We start from the raw sequence: 21,569 nt of genomic DNA, 5'->3' as shown, positions 1-21,569 counted from the left end.
TGACAATGAATTTGTCACATGTATATGCTTTTGCATGAAGGCTATATTTTCATTTTTATTTTGGAAAACAGAGGCCTTAAAATTGAGGCACATTTTTGATCAGACCAAGGTATACTAAAATTCAGTTTTCTGTATTACTGCTATAAGAAATACACAAAAATGTAAACCCTAACCTACATGAAAATGCATTAAGTTTTAATAGTAGAATACCTTCATTTTTTTTTTAACCCTTACACAGATCCATATATCAAAATGTTGTCATATTTTAAATTAGAATATTTTCTGGCAACACTGTTTAAATTCTAAATATCTTAGAAACCCAGCTCAGAAATATCTCAGAAACCCAATAGCATTACTTCTACTTAGCATTACAACAATAGCATTACTTCTGTGACCCACAGGAACCCAATCTTCTCGTAAGTTACACATGTCCATGCAAAAAACAAACTATTTTAAAAAAAAATAAATACCAACAATTATTTTCATTCACCTATGAACAGACCATCAGCTTTAAGGGTGTCCGGTCACTTAATCCCCAGACACTGAGACTATTCATCCCCAGACACTTCATCCCCTTCATCCGATTTTCATACATTAAATTTACTAGATATATGAAACTTTTAACTAATGTTGTAAATGACTTGAAGTTTAAAAGCATGATTTGAAATTTGAATTTCAAATTATATATTTCGCTGACTTCATGTAAAATGAAGTGTTCTGGGGATTAAAAAGTCTGGGGAAAGTGTCGGGAATGCATGAAGTGTCTGGATTAAGTGACTGGGAACCAGCTTTAAGAACAGTATTCTTTTCCTGTTACATTTTAACATGTAAAAGCTCTGAAAAAAATGCATAAAACAACTTTCATATCTATATAAACATCCATGAAACACATTCACTGATGGCTTGGACTTTGCTTTTTTAACAACCTCTCCATGAATGTTGACTTCTGACCTACCTTTACACTACATATTTAATTTCCTTCACCACCTCTACCTTCACTGGTTTTGGAGGAATAAAGTCTGTCTTGTCTTTTGGGTCATCTGTATTCTGTGGCAATGTAGGTTGCAGGCTGTATGGTCGATCAGCTGGTGCTAATGCAAGACACATTATCAACTGACGCAAAATGTCTGGATTGAAGCCTACAACTTTTCCATTTTCTATGCCCACAAAGAGGTCCTTTTCTTCATCCCTCCAACAGATGTTGACACGACTGTTGGCCTCATCATCCAACCACAGTGCAAGGGTGTTGAGTTGATAGAACAGGAACTGCCACGTCTTGCCATCTGTTAGAACTGTCTGAGTGCTTAGTGGGTAGGTGAGATCAATGACGGTATTAAAACCTGGAGAAAGGCATAAGTCAGTAACAGTATAAAACATGCTCAATACTTTCCTTTTTCAAATTAATATATAGATAATGAACTAACAGTCATGCGTCTTAATGAAGCATTTGAAAATAAGTAATAAGTCTTATTTAGACAGTACAATATCCCAATGTTTTGTCAAAGTAGCACTAAGATCAGCCCAAAGAGTCTCAAAAATAAAGTTTGATCAGTCACTGATAAAAATAAAGGACTTGGAAAAGATTAAAAGGTTACATGTCATTATAACTGCAGGTACATGCCAATTAAAAACCAATGATAGCATTCAAATAAAGGATATTGCTGTGGAGAATTAATTTCTTTAGCTATAATGCCTTTAGCTATAACCTAGTGCCAACAGATCTCTTGTGGATGCATTTTGTGGGCAGCAAAATCTTACACAGAGATGTATAGTTTAGAGGTTCACAATGTCAAAAGTACATCACCATCAGACACATATAATGTTCAAGTAATAATGTAAACTAAATGAACCGATAAATGGCCTAAGCAGAGTAACTGCTAGCAAAAGAACATACATAGTGAAAGATTACAAAACAGAACAAGTTGACTGAAAGACCGAAAATGAGATACCAATAAGCACTCTTTCAGGACAAAAAGAAATGAAAAATAGCATATTGTTAATGCTTTTGATTGCTAATGTTATGTGCATGAAAGAATTTTATGACAAGTAGAAAAGATGGCCAGACCTCAATACGTCAACAGTGCTATCACCACTGTATGTGAGACACTTTAGAGGCAAAAACAAACTGCCAGAAACTGTTGTATCAGAGCAAATGAAAAGTTTGACAAATGACCTAATCTTCTAATAGTATCTATGCAAATGTTCTCACCCTGATTGTAGGCCTGAGCCACAAGCCAGACAAAGGATGATCCAATGCCTTGACACAAGCGGTTGTCCTTTGCATGCTGCTCTCCATACGCTTTAGTAAGCTTTCTTGACCACAGTGTCTCATTGATGGACAGTAGTCCAAACTCACAAGGGTCACCATAAACATGACCTGCAGAAATGCCATTATATACCGTTAGAGAAACTTTGAAAAAAAAAATGGACCTAAGTAAAGTTTATTAAAGTTTAAAAATATGCACATACAGTAATAATATTAGTATTAATAGTAACATCATATTATTAGGACAGAACCTGCATCAGCTTGCTTAAAGATTTCTGATAAATCACTCAAACTTCAACTCTTTAAAATGGTTTAAACTATACCCTGCCTTTATAAGAACTAAACTTAGTAAAGGTATAAGAATGGATTGAAACCTTGCCATGGTAAAACTGTCCCATGCAAGACCAAATTGTCTACATGCCGAAACTCAAATCAACACAAACCCAAGAACCAAATCAATCACCAACATAAGTAGCTACACATTTAGTATGAAACATTAGACACAAGAATAAACAAAGACAAATTCATTAAAAAAAATGACTGAAAGAAAATCATATTTATATGAAATTATGGTGTTTGTTTTTTGGAGGTATGGTGCTAAGCAGCCATTTTGAATTAGTGTGATGGTGGTAAGCTTGCTCAAACAATTCATGGGAAGTGTAAAATAACTGGAGAAATCTCTGGGAGATGGAGAAAGACTTCAGCTCCTGGAGAAGGAAGAGGCACTGTTGACCTCAAATCCCTTTTCATCTAAAACCTAGATGATAAAGTTTTAACAAAAATTAACACTAAAAAACAACAAACCTAATAATTCAGGATAAAACTGACTTCATCATTAACAATATCAGTAATGTATTCCATAAAACTTTAAAGTGCAGAAAAACTGGACTGATTTAGAAAACCAATTAAAAGTCACAAAAACAAAAATTGCAATGAGCTCATGTCCTCTGGTTTAACTCTTGACATAAGGGATAAAGACAATTATTAATGTGTACTAAAAATAAAAGCAAAATGATACAACTCTGGAACTCATAAGTGAAAGTCATAAAATTTTTAGAGAATTAAAAACAAACAAAAAAAGTAGAGAAGGATGGTTATTAGAGATGAATTTTACTATATTGCAGTGATTATTTTAAGATTAAAAGAAAAAGACTAATTCCTGAATTTTATTTTGAATATCCTAATGCAATTAGATTGAACAGTCTCTTCTGCTCCATATGAAAAATAGGTATTGATAAAACATCAAATTTATAATAAATTTCTTTGAGGCAGTTTTGATAACTAACATTACTAGTTAAAGTAATGTTAATGTTGTACTAATACTATTATCATCATTACCATCCTTTAATATTACTGTTTTCCTTTTCTGGTATACCGCCATCTTATATTTACTTCATTATAACTCAAGCTCTACATGTGGTTGAATTACTTTTTTTATATATCATGTCAATGTCTCCATACCCTTCAATGGGTAAATGAATATATTTGTCTTACCACCTCCAAAAAAAGAAGCAAAAACTAAACAAAAGGCAATATCTAATGTTAATAGCTACTTGTGCATTAATGAACGATTCGTCTTTTGGGCCTGGATTGATTTTTCTTCTGATGTTGTTATGATCTTGTCTTGCATAGAATGATCTGGTCAATGCAAGGATCCATCCAAACTCAGGGATGAGGTAGACAGTGCTGTGTGATATCATTTAAGTTAAAAGTGACCCATGACCAAACCTGCAATAACGCTGCGCTTAGCCTTTTTCTCCTCTTTCTGTCCATACGCCATTGGAGCTGCTGGTTGTAACTGAGGGATGCTTCCTTTACACAGGGCATCATCCCGTTCAACAAACTGCAATATTTTACAATGATAATCCTTAATAGAACAGTATAGCAAAATATAATGCAGATAACATAAATGTTACTCGTAGCTCAAATCAAATATGAATTACATAGTCCACAATATAGGTAAATTCACACATTTAAATGCGCACTCTACAAATTGAATTATTGCTATTGATGCAACTGGAAACTGCAAGTATACTACAGTACAGTTCCTCTTTGCATTTTCTGTACTTGTTTTTATTCATCATTAATATTGCTGTTTATTCTTAGTGCATGTGTTATTTGTTTTCCTGTCCCTCGTATGCTGTCCATGTCTTGCTCTTAGGCACTACGAGCATGCTCCTTAGGAGTGTGAGTATGCGCTTTACAAATTTTGCAATTATTGCTATTAGATCGTAATCAAGTGCAATGTGTGTTTGTTTGGGAGGATGGTGGTGGTGCATGTCTATGTGTAAGTGTTTTAAGCATCCATTAGGTACAAATCATAGCAAACATTTTGTCACAGTAAGAAAGATATGTGATTTAAATTTCACTTCAGTTCATGATGGGTACTGGGAACCAAGAAAAAGTCATTACTAGTATGCCCAAATGTAATTTACCACTGGAAGAGGCTTTGAAGACCGGAGAATAAAGTCAAGTATGCCTCTGGACGAAGATATCCGCTTGTCGTTAACCTCCTGCATAGTTGTGCGCTTGGGGTGTTTTACTTGACTCTTGCGCTGAAACCCATGCCGATCCCAAAAGGCTGCGATCGTTACGTTTTCATCATATTGAGCAGTCTGCAAATGTGGAAACTCTGCGGCCATCTCTGTTACGAGTGTACCAAGGATGTTGCGAACTAGCAAGCATGCTTGTTTCGTGCAGTAGTTAAAAAATCCTTCTTGCAAATACTTCTTTCGCTCCAGCTGATCTGTCTCCATGAGGATGATGTCTGACACAATTGGTGTCAGGCGGGCAACAAGAGCATCCACCTTCGCAGCGTCGATGAAACGTTGGTAAACATTCGGTATACCATCAACCACACGAGTTTTGGTTACATATTTGTGATACGCTAATGACCGAGGATAGAAGTCTCTCACTTTGTATACAAGCTGGTTCATTTCTTTCTCGCAAAGTGCCTTCGTTCTCTCTCTGACATCGCCAATCGCAATGCTCTCTTCTTTCCTTCTGTGCCACAGCCACGCATAGTCTGGTGTCATGCTGCCCCATTGTTGTCCTGGAGGATATTTTGGTTTTATTGGAGGGTATAAGGACTCCTGCTTTTCAGGAGAATCTGGTGCAAGGTAGGCGGAGGCAACACTGTTATGACGTATATGATGAACGATGAACGACCTCTGCATAAATTGCAACCTCCTCATGGCCGTCGCCATGTTGTCAGTGAAGAGTAGCCTCGCTTCAATCTGACGTACGCGACAGACATGCTCAGAAAAGTTAAGTTACATCCGGGTTACGTATAGCACTGCGCATACATTCTCTGCAGATTGATGAAGTTTACAGTCTATTTTCCACTTGTACGCGGACGTGTAATAAAGTTTGTGCTGGTACGAGGAAAGAATAACTAATTGAAGACCATGAGAATAATTAGTAGTAGTCATAAGGTAAAAGAATCAAAGGAGAGGAGAAGGTGAATATGTACAAAAATGGTGGTTAAGACGAAACGGGCATAAAGATGCGTGTTGTAGTATCAGGCATTGATTCCACAATAACAGCTGGCGGAAAGGTCGAGGGTTGAATGGAAAAAAAAATTTCTTGCTTATTTTACCGTGAATTGTCATTGTAATTTATTTCAAGCCTGCCAAATTAGATGTTCGGGGTAGTGCTGTATAAGCGGTTGCCTTGCTTGTCGCAGCACGTACGAACTAATATCATATATATGTTCGTGGTCGCAGTGAAGCTTCAAAGGTGTAAGAACCTGGGGAAAGGGTATAGGTGCGGTCGCTTCAAAAAAAGAAAATGAGGAAGTAAGAATCTGAACGTCGTTCACTGTCAGAGTGAAGTTTGCCCCTCCCAGCTGAGCATCTTCCGACGCCACAGCGATTGTATGTTTTTACTGACGTACATACCACAATGTGATGTAGGGATTTGGGTGATTTAAACACTGGTCATTTATATGAAGTCCTGACATGAAATGTCAGCCGCATGCTGTTGAGTTTGCTGTCAGCATGATGTTCTCTAGCTCTTGTATCACTTGCAATCACAAGTTTCATCTTTCGACTGTTTATAGGCAGCTAAGCAGATAATATTAATTTTTATCCTTATCTCAAATGTCACCGTTGTAACTGTTGATAACTGATCTTTTCCATTTTTGACTCTGTATGTTCGTGTATTTGTGAAGTAAACCAGTTTAATAACAGCCTGAACATCCACTGACGAATGTGAACTGCGTATAAGCTAAATTATTGACGAAATACCCTCATAACGCAAAAATAATAATGACAAAAAATCTACTATGAACAGTGGCAAAGGCCATCATTGGTAACTGATATAAATGGCAAATTGTATAACGTTATACAATTCTATGTTCAAGACCAAGTGCTAGTCATGTTGCTAGCAACGCAAAACATCGTGGAATACAGTTAGATGACATTACAATTTTAATATCCCTTATGTAAAACCTATCCCACTGATATCTACTCAGTTTATATGGTCACATCGGTGTGCAAAATTTTTGTTACATTGCCCACAAAATATACACTCAACTTCATGTCAGCTATTGTGTCTGAGGGGGACAGCATTTTCTCAACGTGCAGTTTTAAGGATATTGTTGAAATTTTAGTTACTAAATTAGCAACATACTGATGCAACATTAATACATAGTGAAGCATATCTTAAATTGCAGATGCACACAAGTATAAAACACAGAAACAATATACAGTGCAACTCTTCTATTTAAACTATATATATATACAGAATACAATTTATACATTTCAGCCTCCTTCATTTCAATTCATTGTGGTCAAGTGAGAGCCTTGCATGCACATATCTACACATTCTCCCACCATCCACCTTTTTCTCTCTCTCTCTGCTTGCCACACAAATGATAAGAATTATTTATGGTAAACTTTCACTGCCGACAACCGTCATGGTAGGGATCACGAGTTCTGAAATCCCTCCAAGTTGGAGGCATGGCATTCTGCAAGAACTTCCCACATTTATGGCATGGGGCAGAGAAGAGATTGGAGTATCCTTGAAGCCAGAGCTGAAAAACAAAACCAAACTTAGTGAAATGCACACAATGAGCAATTTACATACAAAGGTTTACAAATCTAAATTACTTTGCAACAGTAAGAATATGTGTGCACAGACAACTTCAAATTCTCAAAGTTAAAGTGTCCTCTTCTGCACAATTATTTACTTCATGCCAAGCCATTCCTTTATTAACAAGACAAGATATGCTGTGCTAATCTTTAGTCCAGCATTTATTATTATTTCGGCCAAATGCAAGTCAAAATTAACATGAAAACTAAATCAATCTAATCCATTTTAAGCTAGTCTTTTTTCATACCCTCCCCCCATTTTCCACTTATTGCTACTTCCTGCTTATCTTCTTTTGGCAAAATCATGATACTCTCAGTCCTTGTTACTTGGATCCTCTACATTTTTTTTCAATTCGTCATCAGTACTGTTGCTTATCCTTCCGTTGTTAATATGTTGTTTGTTCTTCTGTCCCTCATATGTTGCCAATGTCTTGTTATTAAGTGCTAACTAAGATCATACTCCTTAGGAGTGCGAGTATGCACTATATGAATTTTGCATTTATTATTATTATTAAAACTGGTATTTTGATTTACTGATTAAAATTAACAGTGCACTGAATAGAATCTTTTTTTTAAAAAAAATAAAATCTTAGCCTTCCACTAAACATCTTCAATTCAGATTAATATTTTCCTTCAAATCTATTAGAAAATTAGTTTCTTTTCTCATATATAATTTTCATTTATAGTTTCAGCCCTACATGATAAAACCATGTGAAATCCATCTTGTATACAATAAATACTAACTGCAAAAGACCGAATTCCAATATCTGGCATGTATGGAGCATAGTAGTGAAGCATGGCAGCAGCTGCATGATCTGATATCTGTAAACAAAAGAAAATTTGTAAATTAAATGCACCAAGACACTTATTTAGAGTATTACCTCAGAATCTCTGTCGTCTAAAGTGGAAAAAAAGGCAACTTAAATGTCAACTTGTTAAAAAGGAATCTGTTTATTGGTCATAAGAATTGTCCTCAATTTTTAATTCCATTTGGTACGAATCATTTCTTGATAAATACAAACAGGAAATGCTAAGCTGTGATTGTACACAACATAAAGATCTTTCAACTACCCTTTTTTTCCTCTGTTGCCTTAAAATAATAGAAAACACACACTGTATATTGGTCTGATGTGCCTTCCACCTGTCTCCACAGCATTCCGTTACTGTATTTAAATATTGAAAATGAAGTGACTATTTTATTTTGACAAGCAATGGCTTTTAGACTTCTGCTCTTTTGACTACAGCTTGAGAGAACAGATACTAAAAGTTTAACTGGATCAGCTGAGAGGGTGGAGTACTTCTACAGAAGAAAGTTTCTGACAAGAGTTTTTATTTTGTTTGATACACAATGATTTTCACTTAATGATATTGGAATTGTCTCCTATTGTTTGTACAACAACAAAAAATTGTGAAAAAAGACATTTTCCCCTATCAACAAAGTTTGCTCTTGACTCACCTTTCTGAACACCTGGTAACGAGATGTAGACCAGATGTCAACCTGTTGTGAAATATCAAGTGCATATTTTTAATACACAGTTAACAAAGATGTTCAAGAGATTGTAAATCAAATGTGTTCTGAATGAATCTCTATGAAATAGAATGTTAAAATTTAATATACTAACCATCAATAATACTTTTTATTGAAACAGCAAATACAGTAAGTTGATGATCAAGTTATCATGAAAAATGCATGCTTTCATGTAGTCTGTTACTTGTACTTAAGATTAATTTTTAAACTGAAACAATTTTTTCTTCCAGGGAAATAGGGGCAAAAGGGGTTGGTGGTGATGGGAAATTGGTGTTTTACGCTGAGCCAGCAACTAAGGCTATATAATGATAATAAAAGTCTCATGTATGGGACCTTATCCCCACCCTAAGGGCAAGCTCAAGTGATTTACAAAAGTCAATAAATAAATAAATTTATAAAGCACATTCTACAGAAAACTGATATCCAGATTTTCAGACCTGTGGACAGCCTCCTGAACGTGAGCCAGCTCTGTAAACAGATGCCACAGGCAGCGAAAGGTAGGGTGTGGGTGAGAAGTATAGAAAGAAAAAAATGACAGCTATGGAAGTCAAGGAAGAGAGGCGCAGAAAAAAAATAACAGAGCCAGTGAGGGGTGAAACATACCCTTCCATCTTCTGTTGTAAAGTCTTCATTGTAGCCTTTTACTTTCACCCATTCAATTACAAAACCTCGTAGTACCACTAAAGCCTTCAATACACGTCCAAGAACAATCTGCAAAATTGGTGCACATAATAGGTAAAGCAAACATGATTCAATGGCACTGAAACGCACAAGCATGTCAGTAAAATGCACTATTCTGTTCTCGAATGACGTGACCTTTATGATCTGTCAATATTATAATTACTATCACAGTAAAGAGACTCATTCATATGTTTCACATTATTGATATAACAAAAAAATCACTTGAACAAGAAAGTACCTGCACAACTGCACAACTGCCAAGGGGTCTTGAGACAGTAATGAGCATGTCTGCATGCTGCCGATCCAAAGTGGCCACAAGGGAATCAACAACCCTGTAAATAATAATAATAAATGCAAAATTTGTAAGGCACATACTCACACTCCTAAAGCACCTAAGAACAAGAACGAGACATGAACAGAATACGAGGGACAGGAAAACAATTAACACATGAACTAAGAAAGAATGAGCAACAGCACTAATGATGAATAAAAACAAGTACAGAAAATGCAAAGAGGAACCAAATAACAAGAACTGAGAGTATCATGATATTGCAAAAGAAAGACAAGCATGCAAGGGTGTGAAAAAGGACTTGCGGGAAAGGGTGTTAGGAGTAATGTTTACAGAAGAGATGCTTTTTCAGTGCACGTTTAAAAGATTCAATAGTGGGTAGGTGATGGATGTGGAAAAGGAGAGATGTAAATACATCAGTTAACTGAAAAAGCTTGCCAGTAGCTGTTCATCACTATTCAAATAAGAGAAATGTAATAGAAGGCAAATACAATATAGATATAATTAACTACAACCTCAAATTATAAAATCAGGTTCATAACTTATTTGAAATTTAAATTACATTACCAAATTATTACTAAAATTGTTAAAGCCCTGTTACTTTCAGTCTATTTTTCTCAATGACCTTGTGCTAGGATAGTGAGAGACAAGTACCATATTAAATGAAGCAGGCCAATTTATCATTTAATACTTAATGTCTCACATGGACAAATAAAAAAAAAATGTTAAAATTAGATAGTTTTGGAAAGAAAGACAACAGTATGGGAGGATCAAATTATTGGAAAAAAACTTGATGTACCAAAATCATTTCTTGTTTTGTCCCTTTTGGTTTATGTTTTCAAATTTAGTAGCTAAGCATAAAAATTATAAACTCTTCCATATATATATATATGTGTGTGCACAGATATCAATGTGAGAGAATTTACCTTCACGCAAAACAGCAATATAACCTAAGTCATCACTATTAGTATATATCATACACCTAATATCTGATGTTGCCACTAGATATGTTGCCAAAAGATATTAGAGGAAACAAAAGTTCACAAGAATCACTTGTAATTAGTACACTTACGCTGGAGGAACAGCACTGGCCGTGCTTGTAAGACGTTTAGCTCGCTTTCCACCTCCTGCCAGACTTTGATGTGGTGAGCGCTTAAGGGCATTCTGGCTCAGAAGGTTGAATGCTACAGTTGCATGCTCATGCATCTAGTGTTCAAGAACAGAAGCATTCAAAATAAATGTCAAAGCTAAAAAAAAATGTTTCTGAGCTATGCTTATAAAAAGCTTATTCTCAGTGTATATTAGAATAGTAGATTCACACCAGTTACATCGCAAAGCCTGCTTATATCAAATGCTTAATAACAATGAATTCAAACAGACCAAATTCATAGCACGCTCAAAGCTCTCAGTTTCTCTTTTTCTCAAAAAGCCACCAGCAGCAGCCGAAGAGTTACTTTTTTCTATAACTATAACAATGTTTTCCATGACACAAAAAATGTGCATAAGTCATGTGAGAGCTTCAAATTGCGCTGAGATAATTTTCCAAGCAATTTCAAAAAAAAAAAAAAAAAAGACTGAAGGTAGACTGAAAAGTAAAAGAATAATAGCAAAACCCTGTAATTTTATCTGGGGGTCTCCAAAATCCACCTCCCCCACAAACAATTCTAACTGGGGTCTATAACTTTCTCCAAGAATTTTAACTGGAGGTCTGAAAATTCTTTGCATTTTATTAATGGGAAAAACTACTGTTAAAAATTGTCAACAATTTAATCAATGGCAATGCTGAGATCCTACAATAAAAAGTTTTAATTTAAATAGCATACCTTGTTTGTCCATTTGTATGAGTGGAGAAGCTGTGAGTACAAAGGAGTTCTGTCCAGGATAGGGTCAAGGCTGACATGATCACAGTTAGCTGAGGGATTTGCGGCGACAAGGTTTTGTCCGACCTTTTCTAAATCACTGCCATGACCGAAGCAATAAAATATCAAATATCAGAGTTTGCTAAAGTACCAACCATGTGTCTTAAAGTGAATATGAATAAAATGCAATAAGTTCGAGGAATAAAAAAAAAACAGCACGTAGAGAGATACAAGTATGGTCTATTTTCCTCAAACACACAAGTAAACAGGTATGTAAATAGACTACAACTGCATACCATGATAAAAATGTTTAAATGCTATCTGGGTACCTCAAATCATTGTTTACAGTCTCCAAAGTGTTCCGCAAGGAGTTCAAGACTTCTTTTTGCTTTTCAGGTTTGTCATCACTTAAATCAATTTCTGAAAATCCATCTCCAAGATCACGAAAAATCTGGCAAACATGTGTTCTAAGTTTTTGAGTGAGCCTGAGTGCTTGCTGGAGTTGCTCGATTTGACTCTGAGAAATCTTCAACTTGTTCTCCATTTTAATCTTGTACCACAAGAGTTACCTAACTTGAATTAATCTCGTCACTTTTCAACAGCGTTTTTAGAATAATGTGTTTTTACATAATAATAGCATTTTCATACGTTAAAAACTTTTCAAAAAATCTTAGGTGCGTAAACTTTACTCTGATCTCGAAAACCCTAATTCGTGATGCTCGTCGGCAAACCTCCATGATGTCTGTTACAGCTTGTTCGATTGGTTTTACATAAAACGTTAAAAAACAAGCCTGGTGATTGGTTTATACTTTAAACATGGCCGTCATCACGGTCAGTGATTGTTTATCGTAACAACGTGCGTGGACATGTCAAAAGACTTTTAAAATGCCTCTGATAATAAAAGACTTTTTGTGGGAGGAAACTGAAAAAAGCGTGTTCATTACTGTCCCGTTAAAGGGCGTCAAAGCAAGTAAAGTAGATATTTTGTCGTCAGAGGAATATCTCAAGGTAAGTTTACCTAACATTATCCAGGATCTCTCCGGGGGACGGATAGAAAAAATCCCAGGAACTGGACGGATAAAATGACAATATGAATAAAAGCTTTCTCGTATCGTGAACGATACCATACGCTGGTAGTGGTAATAGGCAGAGGCGGCGTTTAGGACCACGCGGCCTATCGCCGTATAGACATTATTGATATGATGAAGCAAGAACTGGATTAATTTCGAACAGTACCAAAGCTGCTTATTATTGTAAGAAGGTCAATGCTTAATAGAAGAAGTTTTTCTGAACGTCAATTGTTTGTCACAACTTGTTTACACAAGCTAGTGACGTTTCGACAAAGTCGCCGATAAATACTGGGGAGGAAAGTCAAAGACTTCAGATTTAACTTTCGGCGATGTATCGTGCAAGTTGTTTTACACCTAAATGTTGAAGCCATTGGTTTATTAAGTATGATTTAAGGCCAGAGGACTGAGAGCCATACAGATGTCCCCAGTGACCAAATGATAAAAAATGTGATTTCTGCACATGCATCATATACAGTGCATTTGAAAGAGAGCTCATCTGGCAAAAATAAAAACAGGACACTGTTTGCCAGAATGCTGTCCAAAAAGAAGTTGGAGGACTGCATCAGCTTCCAGCCGACTAAGAAGCAGCAGTTACCTCATCCAGCAACTGAGCCATCAACCCAGACAGCTAAGAGACCACACAGCCTGCCAACATAGTAACTGGACAAATTGACATTTTGACAAATACCCCTGAAAAGTCTGCTCCAGAATGTCAGGGAGACCAATGCAAACATCAATCACTGGATTTAAAAAAATAAGAAGTGTTAGTTTGGTGGGTATTGGATTTTTACTTGTTTTATTTGCCTTATCAAAATTAAATGTAGATAAGACAGAAGAATAGGCATAGACTTTAGGAAAATAAAATTTTGTTTTATTGTGTACCTGTTGAGACAGTTAACTCCTTCAGGTACGTAGGCTCTGTTTTTGATTGCAGGCTAAAATGGGATGTAAACATGATCAGCATGTGTACCTTCAATAGCTGAATAGTTTTTCAGTCAGCACAGCAACATTGAGCTGTTTTATCAGTTGCTGGGTTTTAAGTTTTCTGAAATCCATACTGTCCATATTTTTCTAAGGTAATTGGTGTTAAGCACAGAAATTTGGATTCTTTTTATGATCAGCAAATTGGAATTTACAGCATTTTGTCCATATGTCCTAGCAGGAGAATTTGTTAGAGTTCATACTATGCTATATAGCAAAAGCAATAGTGCTTACAAGGATAATAAACTTTAAAGTTAAAAACAACTACTTAAACTTAGTTTTTGTGTAATACATTAATTTTTGAAATTACTTTTTGCTGGTAGAGAAGTACCATTGATCTCAACAGAAGTTGAAATAAATACCTGTGCATAATGAGTGAAATATTTTTGTAGAGATGATATAAAACAACAAAGATGTTCTTTTTCACAGAAGACAAAGAAACCATGAGAGCGAAAAGAGAAGAAGCTATAGCAAAGACACAGACAAGAACTCAAGAGGCTATTAAATTAAGAGAAGAGGCAAAACGCGAGAATGAGAAAGCAGCTGTGAGGGAAATGATGAAGGTAGTGTATGATTCTAATTCATTGAAAGTATATTCATAAGCGAGGAAGAAGAAAGCAAAGCAGACTTTTGATCAGGTGCTGAAAGAATTCTTGACTTACCTGACATTTCAACAGAGATAAATTCCTGCAAAGGGAATGCAGCTGACAGGAGTGTGATCTGAAACAATACACAGTTCATTTGAAGAAAAATATGTTGGTGTAAGTTGTTGTTATAGAAATAGTTATCTTGTTAAACAGGATGTTAACATACAAAGGTGTTTAATTTAAAGTTTTTTAAATGAAACTTTAAAAAGTAGTTAACAAATGATAAAAAATAATAAAATGCTTTTTTGCCGTGCTTGAACTGTTAATTTCTGGTCTGAATACTATTTATTCAGTCGCTTCCTGTTAAGAAAAGCATTGTAGAGTAAACTATGATTTAAAATGCAGATTGAGGAAACAGAAAGAAGTCGGATTGAGGGTCAAAAGCGAGCAGAACGTGAGAGAGCTGATGCTGATCTGGAGGCATGGAAAGAAGAACAGCGGCGCTTGGCTGAGTTGGTGAGTATTTCAAAAAGGTAGATAAAAATAACATTTTTCACTTTCTTAGTCTGGTGTTTGTCATAATTTTCTGAAGAGCACAACAGTGTACAATAGCATATGACTTGAATTTTGAAGATGTGTACAGGATTTGTATCTTTTTATAAAACTCATTGCAAGCTTGGAATTATCTCCCTTTGATTGTTTGACCAGCCTGTTGCAGATCTGTTGCTAATTTTGCAAATCCATGACCCTTTTTCCTAGTGTGTCATATTTCTATTAGTGACTAATGATGTCTCTAACATAAAGCCCAGGTTTGTTTTTTGAATCTTTAATTTGAATAGTGTAATGGTGGTTGTTTTTTTTTCAGGAGAAACAAAGGTTACTTGCAGAGAGGATGGAGGAAGAAAAGATAAAAAGAGGCAAAGAGAAGAGACACAGGAGAGGTAGGTATTCTGTATTACATTATGTAAGTGTAGTAAACTGTTTGATGTTGTCATGTACTATATTAATTTAAACGTAATAAACTGTTTACTATTGATTTCATGTACTATGTTATGTAAACATGATAAACTGTTTAACATGATGCTGTGTACTACACTCTGTAACTTGGTGTTGTGAACAACACTATGTAAGTTAATCAACTGTTTAGTTTTGGTGAAGTGTAATACGCTGTTTATTGTTGATTTATGTTATTGTGCAGCACATTAGGTAACTTATAAAAAATGTTTTTCGTTGGTGTTGTATCACTGATGCTGTTTTCAAATAGCTGGTCTTATAAAAATTTCCATTTATCAGTGGATTAAGGTGAACATTTACCAGAATGCCAAAGATCATTTATAATATAGTACCATATACATTATCACGCTTATGTGCTGCTTGATACACAAATGATAGCCAAGCTTTGAACACAGGATATGTGTCATGTGGGCATAATATACATTTGCTGTGTGTCTCAAAGTTGTCTACAGGGTATTATATTTGTGGTGTCTTATGGTATTTATAATGTACTTGTACTGTCCGAAGGCGTGGTCTTACAGGTATTTATGGTGTAATTGTGTCTGATGATGTGGTCTTATGGTATTTATTGTGTACTTGTGGCATCTGATGGTGTGGGATCAGTTATTTATGGTATACTTGTCTGATGTGCATGTCTGACACAAATCTTGTCAGTTTTTCTAGAAGGTTTGGCTAAGGATGTGAAATAAGGATGTTAACTTATGATGCATCGTGCTGGCTACAGATTGTATGCTGCATGCTATATTTATTTTATTTTTTCTTTCAATTCTGTGTCAGTATGTGGTGGTAACATATTCTATGAGGCAGCCAACGAAATGGGAGCTGCTCCCAAGAGGCTGTCTGGAAAGATTGAAGTCAACTTCACAGAGCGTGTTTTTCCTACGCCTGTCAGAGAGTCAACTGCCCAGGCTGAAGAGGAGGTCAGTGAATTTTTTGCAAGTGAGGTCAATGCTAAAGAAACCATTAGAGAACAATGCGGAACTTCAAAAAGCACATTCCAAGGGTCAAACATTGTATAGTGCAGCTGTAAAGAATCTCAGAAAAGAGTTTATGGATTTGTTTAAATTTCATAAAGACCTTTTGAACAGTTAAGCATTCTAGCTAATAAAATTAGAACCATCACAAACCTATTATTCATTCCTTTTGAAATGGTAGTAGGCTTTTCAAGAGAGTAAACAAAATGAAGGAAATTGACACATAGATTGACAAACATGTCTGCCAAAGATGATAACGATAGCATTGACATTTTATATACTTTTTTGATATTTTTAAATTCCTGTTAACTACATACTATATACAAGATATCATAAAAATTTATAAATGAAAAACTAACAATCATATATATTTTGTGTCACAGTGGCCATACATACACACAAGGTTAAAACTCCAACAAACAAATTAGACTTGGAGACAATGGTCAGGTCATTCTCCTCGATTCAGTCAATGACATAAAGTCAGCCAAAAATCACTTTCCTTCCCTCTCTCCCTTCTATGTAACATTTATGCTAGTGGAGTTGCCTCAACAACGCTGTTATATCAAAGAAAAAGTGGCTGTCATGAGATGTGCACTTCCGCACAAAACACTTTCCGCATCTGTATGCTTTCCGTTCTCATTAAAAAAAAGTTTTAAATGTACACAACAAGCTTGTGACTTTTTTTCATGAAATTGGTATTATTTGTTTAGATCAGGTTTGACATTGCATTTATTAAAAAAATTAAATTAACTACCTCTTAAAGTGTATTTAGCATCCACACATCCTCATAAAGTGTCCTTTCTTTAATACTATTTCAGAAGGTAGATTCTTTGCAGAGAAGCAATTTGAGGGCATCATTTTTCATTCATGGCCTTGATATTTAATGAAAGGAACTTTTCAAAGCATGTGTTATCATTTACTTTGACATGTGTGATTTCGAAGATTGTGGCATAACAGTTCAAGTGTACAGAATTTGAAATATGCTGCAATGTGCATGTGTGTGTGTGTGTGCGCGCGTGTATGCATGCATGCATGGGTACATGTGTGTAAACAGTGGCTGCAAAAACAAGCTGAAGCACGACAAGTCGCTCAGCTGGCAGACAGTGACCTGTCAGAAGAAGAGCGTAATCCACAGTTTCTTAGGGACAAGGGAAAGTGAGTACACACACACGCACACGCACGCACACACACACATGCACATATCTGGGCCTTTAAAAAAACTGTTGACATATGAACAAGTCACCACGAGATTGAAGCACTTTCCCTCCAACATCAACATCAACACCAAAAACAAACACACAAAAGCCTGTATTCGCCTGGCCTCATTTCTCATATTAGAGAAACTTAAGAAACTATGCATCTATGGTTGCTGCTTTTGATCAGTTTTACTTTAGAAGATTTGTCGAGTCCAAGTGTGCGGCATCTTAATGAACAGAGTACTGTTGCAGCTCTTTTTTTGCCACTGGGAACTATCAGGCAGCAGTCAACGCTTACACTCACGCCATACGCTTGAACCCCAAGATGTCATCGTATCCTTCATGGATAGTCTTAGTTTGAATGTTTTGAATGCATTTGTGGGAAAACAGGGGAAGATACACATTTTTTTTTAGAAATGAAGGAAGTCTAAACAGAATATTTCTTTCATGCGGGTGATAAACATTGTGAGTAAAAAATATTGAGCTATCAACATTTAATGCACAAACATTTAAGATGCCTAGACATGAACATTTATTTCATTCTGCACTGATTTGTAAAGTTATGAAATAGTTAAGTTAATTAAATATGCATAGAAGGGAAACTTATTAAAGAAAATAAGCTGAAGCATTCTCACGTTTGTAATATTCACACAAATCTATATTCATAACTGCATTTTATATCTACTTTAAAGCATTCAGTCTTCATTCTACCTTAGGCAATTCAGCTTTACACTGTAAACATGACTCCTCACTGTTTATTAAAGTAATTGTAACTACCATAAAGCAGTCCCACTATTTCATTCAGCTCGCCAAAAGCAAAGATAGCCCAGAAAGCCTTTTAAACATGTGCAGATTCTGTGGAATAAAAGTTTGTAACCCTTTAATCCTTGACTTACCTTTAGATTGTACTCAAACAGAGCTGCATGCCATCTGAAGCTGAGAAATTTCTTTAAATGCATAGAAGACTGTTCAAAGGTAAGACTAGACTACAGGTAATTTGGGGTAATTTCTTTTATGAGAAGGAAAGTGTATAAGCATCACCATGAAAGAGAGACACCAATAGCACATCAGATTGTACTTCATTGGCACCCCGCTAGTCGTCTAAACAGTCCTCGTAATGTGTGTGCCTGGTACCAGATTATTAGCGCTGCTAACCTGAGTAACACGCCACATTTTGTGAGTACCTGTGGCAATCGGTCGTAGTATGCTTGCAAAGTGCAATGAAAAATAACTAAAATATTTTTGTATGTGTGTCTGTTTGCGCGCGTGCTCTGTCCCCTTGAAGGCGCTGGACCTGCTGCATCCCCCTGTCCCTCAGAACGCTCCCAGTCGCTGCAAAGCCCTCGTCCGACGCGGCACAGCCTTCTGCGAGCTGGAGATGTATGTGGAAGGTGAGTGTGTCTCACGGCGCGCCGTGCTGTGCTGCTGTCTTTGAATGTTTCATAACCGTCCATCGTCCGTGTGGTCTTGTGTTCGTGCTGTATTCACATCCGTTTCTGTACGGTCGCACACTTCAACGTTTTGTGTCTCCGTTCGCCAGGCTAACCCTCTGGGTGATGTCTGTACGTCCGGCATTCAAATCCCCAAATCCCAGTTTAAATCCATTTAAAGTTGGTAGATTTGTTTAGCAACGTTGTCATTAGTAATAAATTATGATTATATGTTTGTTGTTATTCATATTGAGGTGTCACTGTGTTAACTATGTTATACATAATCGGGATTGCATAGAAAAATTAAAACAATTCAGTCGGAAGACTTGGCATGTTGCTGTCTTGTGGCGTGACAGGTTTAGGAGAGTATGAAGCAGCCTTGAAGATAGAGCCCAACAACGAGGAGCTGAGGGCAGACGCCGAGAAGATACGACAGCTTATTCAGGGCAACACGGAAGCCTAGCACTTCTGCAACAATCGAGTCCGAGAGAATGAAAACGAAAAGAGAAGAACGAGTATGTGGGCGAGTGTGAGAGAAACAAGACAAGAGAAATAGGTGGAAGTGTTTAAATTGTAATGTAATGATGTTTTGTCAACAATTGACTTCCCTCTCAGGTTTTTTAAGAGTTCGAAGCAACACCGCGACTGCTTCGTTTCTTTCAATGAGTGAAAGACTGGTTGGATTCATTTGATGCATGGATGAACACATTAAAAGCTGAATCTGTGTGTAAAAGAAAACTGATTTATTTCATATTGCCTCCCGTGATGTTTGAACGGTGATTACGTGCAGACCCTTAGAACAAAGGGAAGGTTTCACCAAGCTTGGATCCCGCAGACTTGTTGACGGCCACTGACACGCTCGCATGGTGGCTTTGCCAGTTCCACGGGTGATGACTGTTTGCCTACGAGGCAACGTTGCGTGACTGTGGAGGAAAAAGGGAGATCACCTGTAGCTGGGTGGCGTTTCCAGTGACTACCAGAAGCCTGGCGCCCCCTGGCGGCAGCATGGAGACAGACACCCTGATCCACGGGCTGTTCACCGTCAGGCGTGCTGGTCCTATTATACAGCACGTGCAACTCGAGAGCGGCCCGACAAGGTCAGCGCGTGCGGCAGCACGTGCAAATGTTTAGGGACGGATTTTGTGTTGCGCAGCTCGTGTGGAAAGCGAAGACGATAGAAGGGGAGCCGCGGGCGGAAAACCAACAAAATCTGAGGCTGGAGATAAGATGAGGTTTGGGGGGATGAGGTGGTAGGGGGAAATCTAGCGCCCACTCCGCGCCACGAGAAGATTTCGTGGTCGATCACGAACTTTTATACACGTCCGTGGTTGGATGGATGTCAGAAGTACTCGCTGGGGTGTTCAGACCATTTAGGGTTTCTTTTCGTCCGCCTCACCTTCATCCGAATTTCGCTCTTTCTTGGGGGCGGGCTGATCAATCGCATCATCATTTAATTAGCTTCGTTTCCCAAGAGACCAGAGTCATCGTGATGAGAGACTGACAAATACAACGACAGAGGTCCGCTAATCGTCGTAACAACTAGCAATTAATCAGTGTGTTCAAATAGCTGTAATCATTAGAAGCACGTAGATATAGTTGGTGATGAGAGAGATTATGGTAATGAGCATGAAGATGACTGGAGAAGGTGGTGTCTACAGTCCAGTTACGGGAGGAACACGTGTACAGACGATTGAGTTCAGGCAAAGACGATGTTTGAGTGTCGTCAGCTGGCGATGTGAAAGATTTGATGATTGGGAGGTAAAGGGGATTGTGATGTCGATGTGCAACAGACCCCCGACAATGACACCATCCACCAGGGGTCGTAGTTGCGAAGCGAGAGTAAGAGTAAGCAGGAAGATCAAGGAAAAGCTTGTTTCTGAACTTACAAAGCGATGTCCAGCTCCCACAGACACTACTTCATGTTTCTTTATCCCAGGACACATTTGCCACCGCCTGATAACTACAGCCTCAGGGGTAAAACAACATCTGCAGGGTCTGGACTCTTCTTTACAACTTTGGAAACAACACACTTGTCCTTGAGTTCTCCATGTTGCCCCGAAGACAACTTCTTCTCACAACTGCAGCCTCTGGGCAACATCGTGTTCAACGGCGGAAAAACGTTTGGACATTAGGATAATTAGACAGGACTCTCCCATCTTTTCTTTTTGCACTCCTTAGATAACGGGGCTTACATTTATGACACCGGCAATTGCAATGTGACAAACCTTTGTTAGAAGACGTGGGGGGCGGAGAGGAGAGAGAACAAGAAACAAAGATGAAAAGCACATGCGACTTTTCATCACCTCAAACTGTTTCCACAAGTAGGACACACAATCGATCATCTCTAGCTGCTGACAAAGATGTTCGCGATGGGAACGAGGGCAGAGCTTCTGCCTGGTCACGTAGACAAAGTGAGGCTGATTCTGGAGTGGGCTGTCACGTAGAGACACTTGAAGGGCTTGAGTGGGCCGTCACGTAGAGATACTTGAGTAGAATGTCACGTAGAGACACTTGAGTAGGCTGTCACGTAGACACTTGAGGGCTTGAGTGGGCTGTCACGTAGAGATACTTGAGTAGGCTGTCACGTAGAGACACTTGAGT

General features: G+C 37.3%; 3 protein-coding genes across 3 annotated transcripts; 1 reads left to right on the top strand and 2 right to left on the bottom strand.

The window, feature by feature from the left end:
• Positions 1-923: 923 nt before the first annotated feature.
• Positions 924-5,494, bottom strand: LOC112554085 (28S ribosomal protein S30, mitochondrial-like). Its single transcript, XM_025221681.1, has 4 exons — positions 4,702-5,494; positions 3,995-4,109; positions 2,210-2,377; positions 924-1,340 (listed from the first exon to the last, which is right to left on the bottom strand). The coding sequence occupies exons 1-4, from the start codon at positions 5,470-5,472 to the stop codon at positions 958-960; spliced, it is 1,437 nt and encodes a 478-aa protein (XP_025077466.1). The 5' UTR covers positions 5,473-5,494; the 3' UTR covers positions 924-957.
• A 1,478-nt stretch (positions 5,495-6,972) lies between these two features.
• Positions 6,973-12,295, bottom strand: LOC112554086 (mediator of RNA polymerase II transcription subunit 27-like). Its single transcript, XM_025221682.1, has 8 exons — positions 12,046-12,295; positions 11,681-11,816; positions 10,930-11,063; positions 9,807-9,900; positions 9,491-9,598; positions 8,816-8,857; positions 8,104-8,181; positions 6,973-7,301 (listed from the first exon to the last, which is right to left on the bottom strand). The coding sequence occupies exons 1-8, from the start codon at positions 12,258-12,260 to the stop codon at positions 7,167-7,169; spliced, it is 942 nt and encodes a 313-aa protein (XP_025077467.1). The 5' UTR covers positions 12,261-12,295; the 3' UTR covers positions 6,973-7,166.
• A 1,902-nt stretch (positions 12,296-14,197) lies between these two features.
• LOC112554087 (dynein assembly factor 4, axonemal-like) lies at positions 14,198-19,706 on the top strand. The gene is made up of 9 exons (XM_025221683.1): positions 14,198-14,330; positions 14,760-14,870; positions 15,220-15,295; positions 16,146-16,288; positions 17,397-17,497; positions 17,791-17,871; positions 18,441-18,513; positions 18,824-18,929; positions 19,325-19,706. Exons 1-9 carry the CDS (start codon positions 14,211-14,213, stop codon positions 19,429-19,431), a joined length of 918 nt encoding a protein of 305 aa, XP_025077468.1. The 5' UTR covers positions 14,198-14,210; the 3' UTR covers positions 19,432-19,706.
• Positions 19,707-21,569: the final 1,863 nt, after the last annotated feature.

The sequence above is a fragment of the Pomacea canaliculata genome, linkage group LG13 (genome assembly GCF_003073045.1).
Source record: "Pomacea canaliculata isolate SZHN2017 linkage group LG13, ASM307304v1, whole genome shotgun sequence".
In the NCBI taxonomy this organism is placed as follows: Eukaryota; Metazoa; Mollusca; class Gastropoda; order Architaenioglossa; family Ampullariidae; genus Pomacea; species Pomacea canaliculata.
This window is presented reverse-complemented; position numbering and strand designations above follow the sequence as displayed.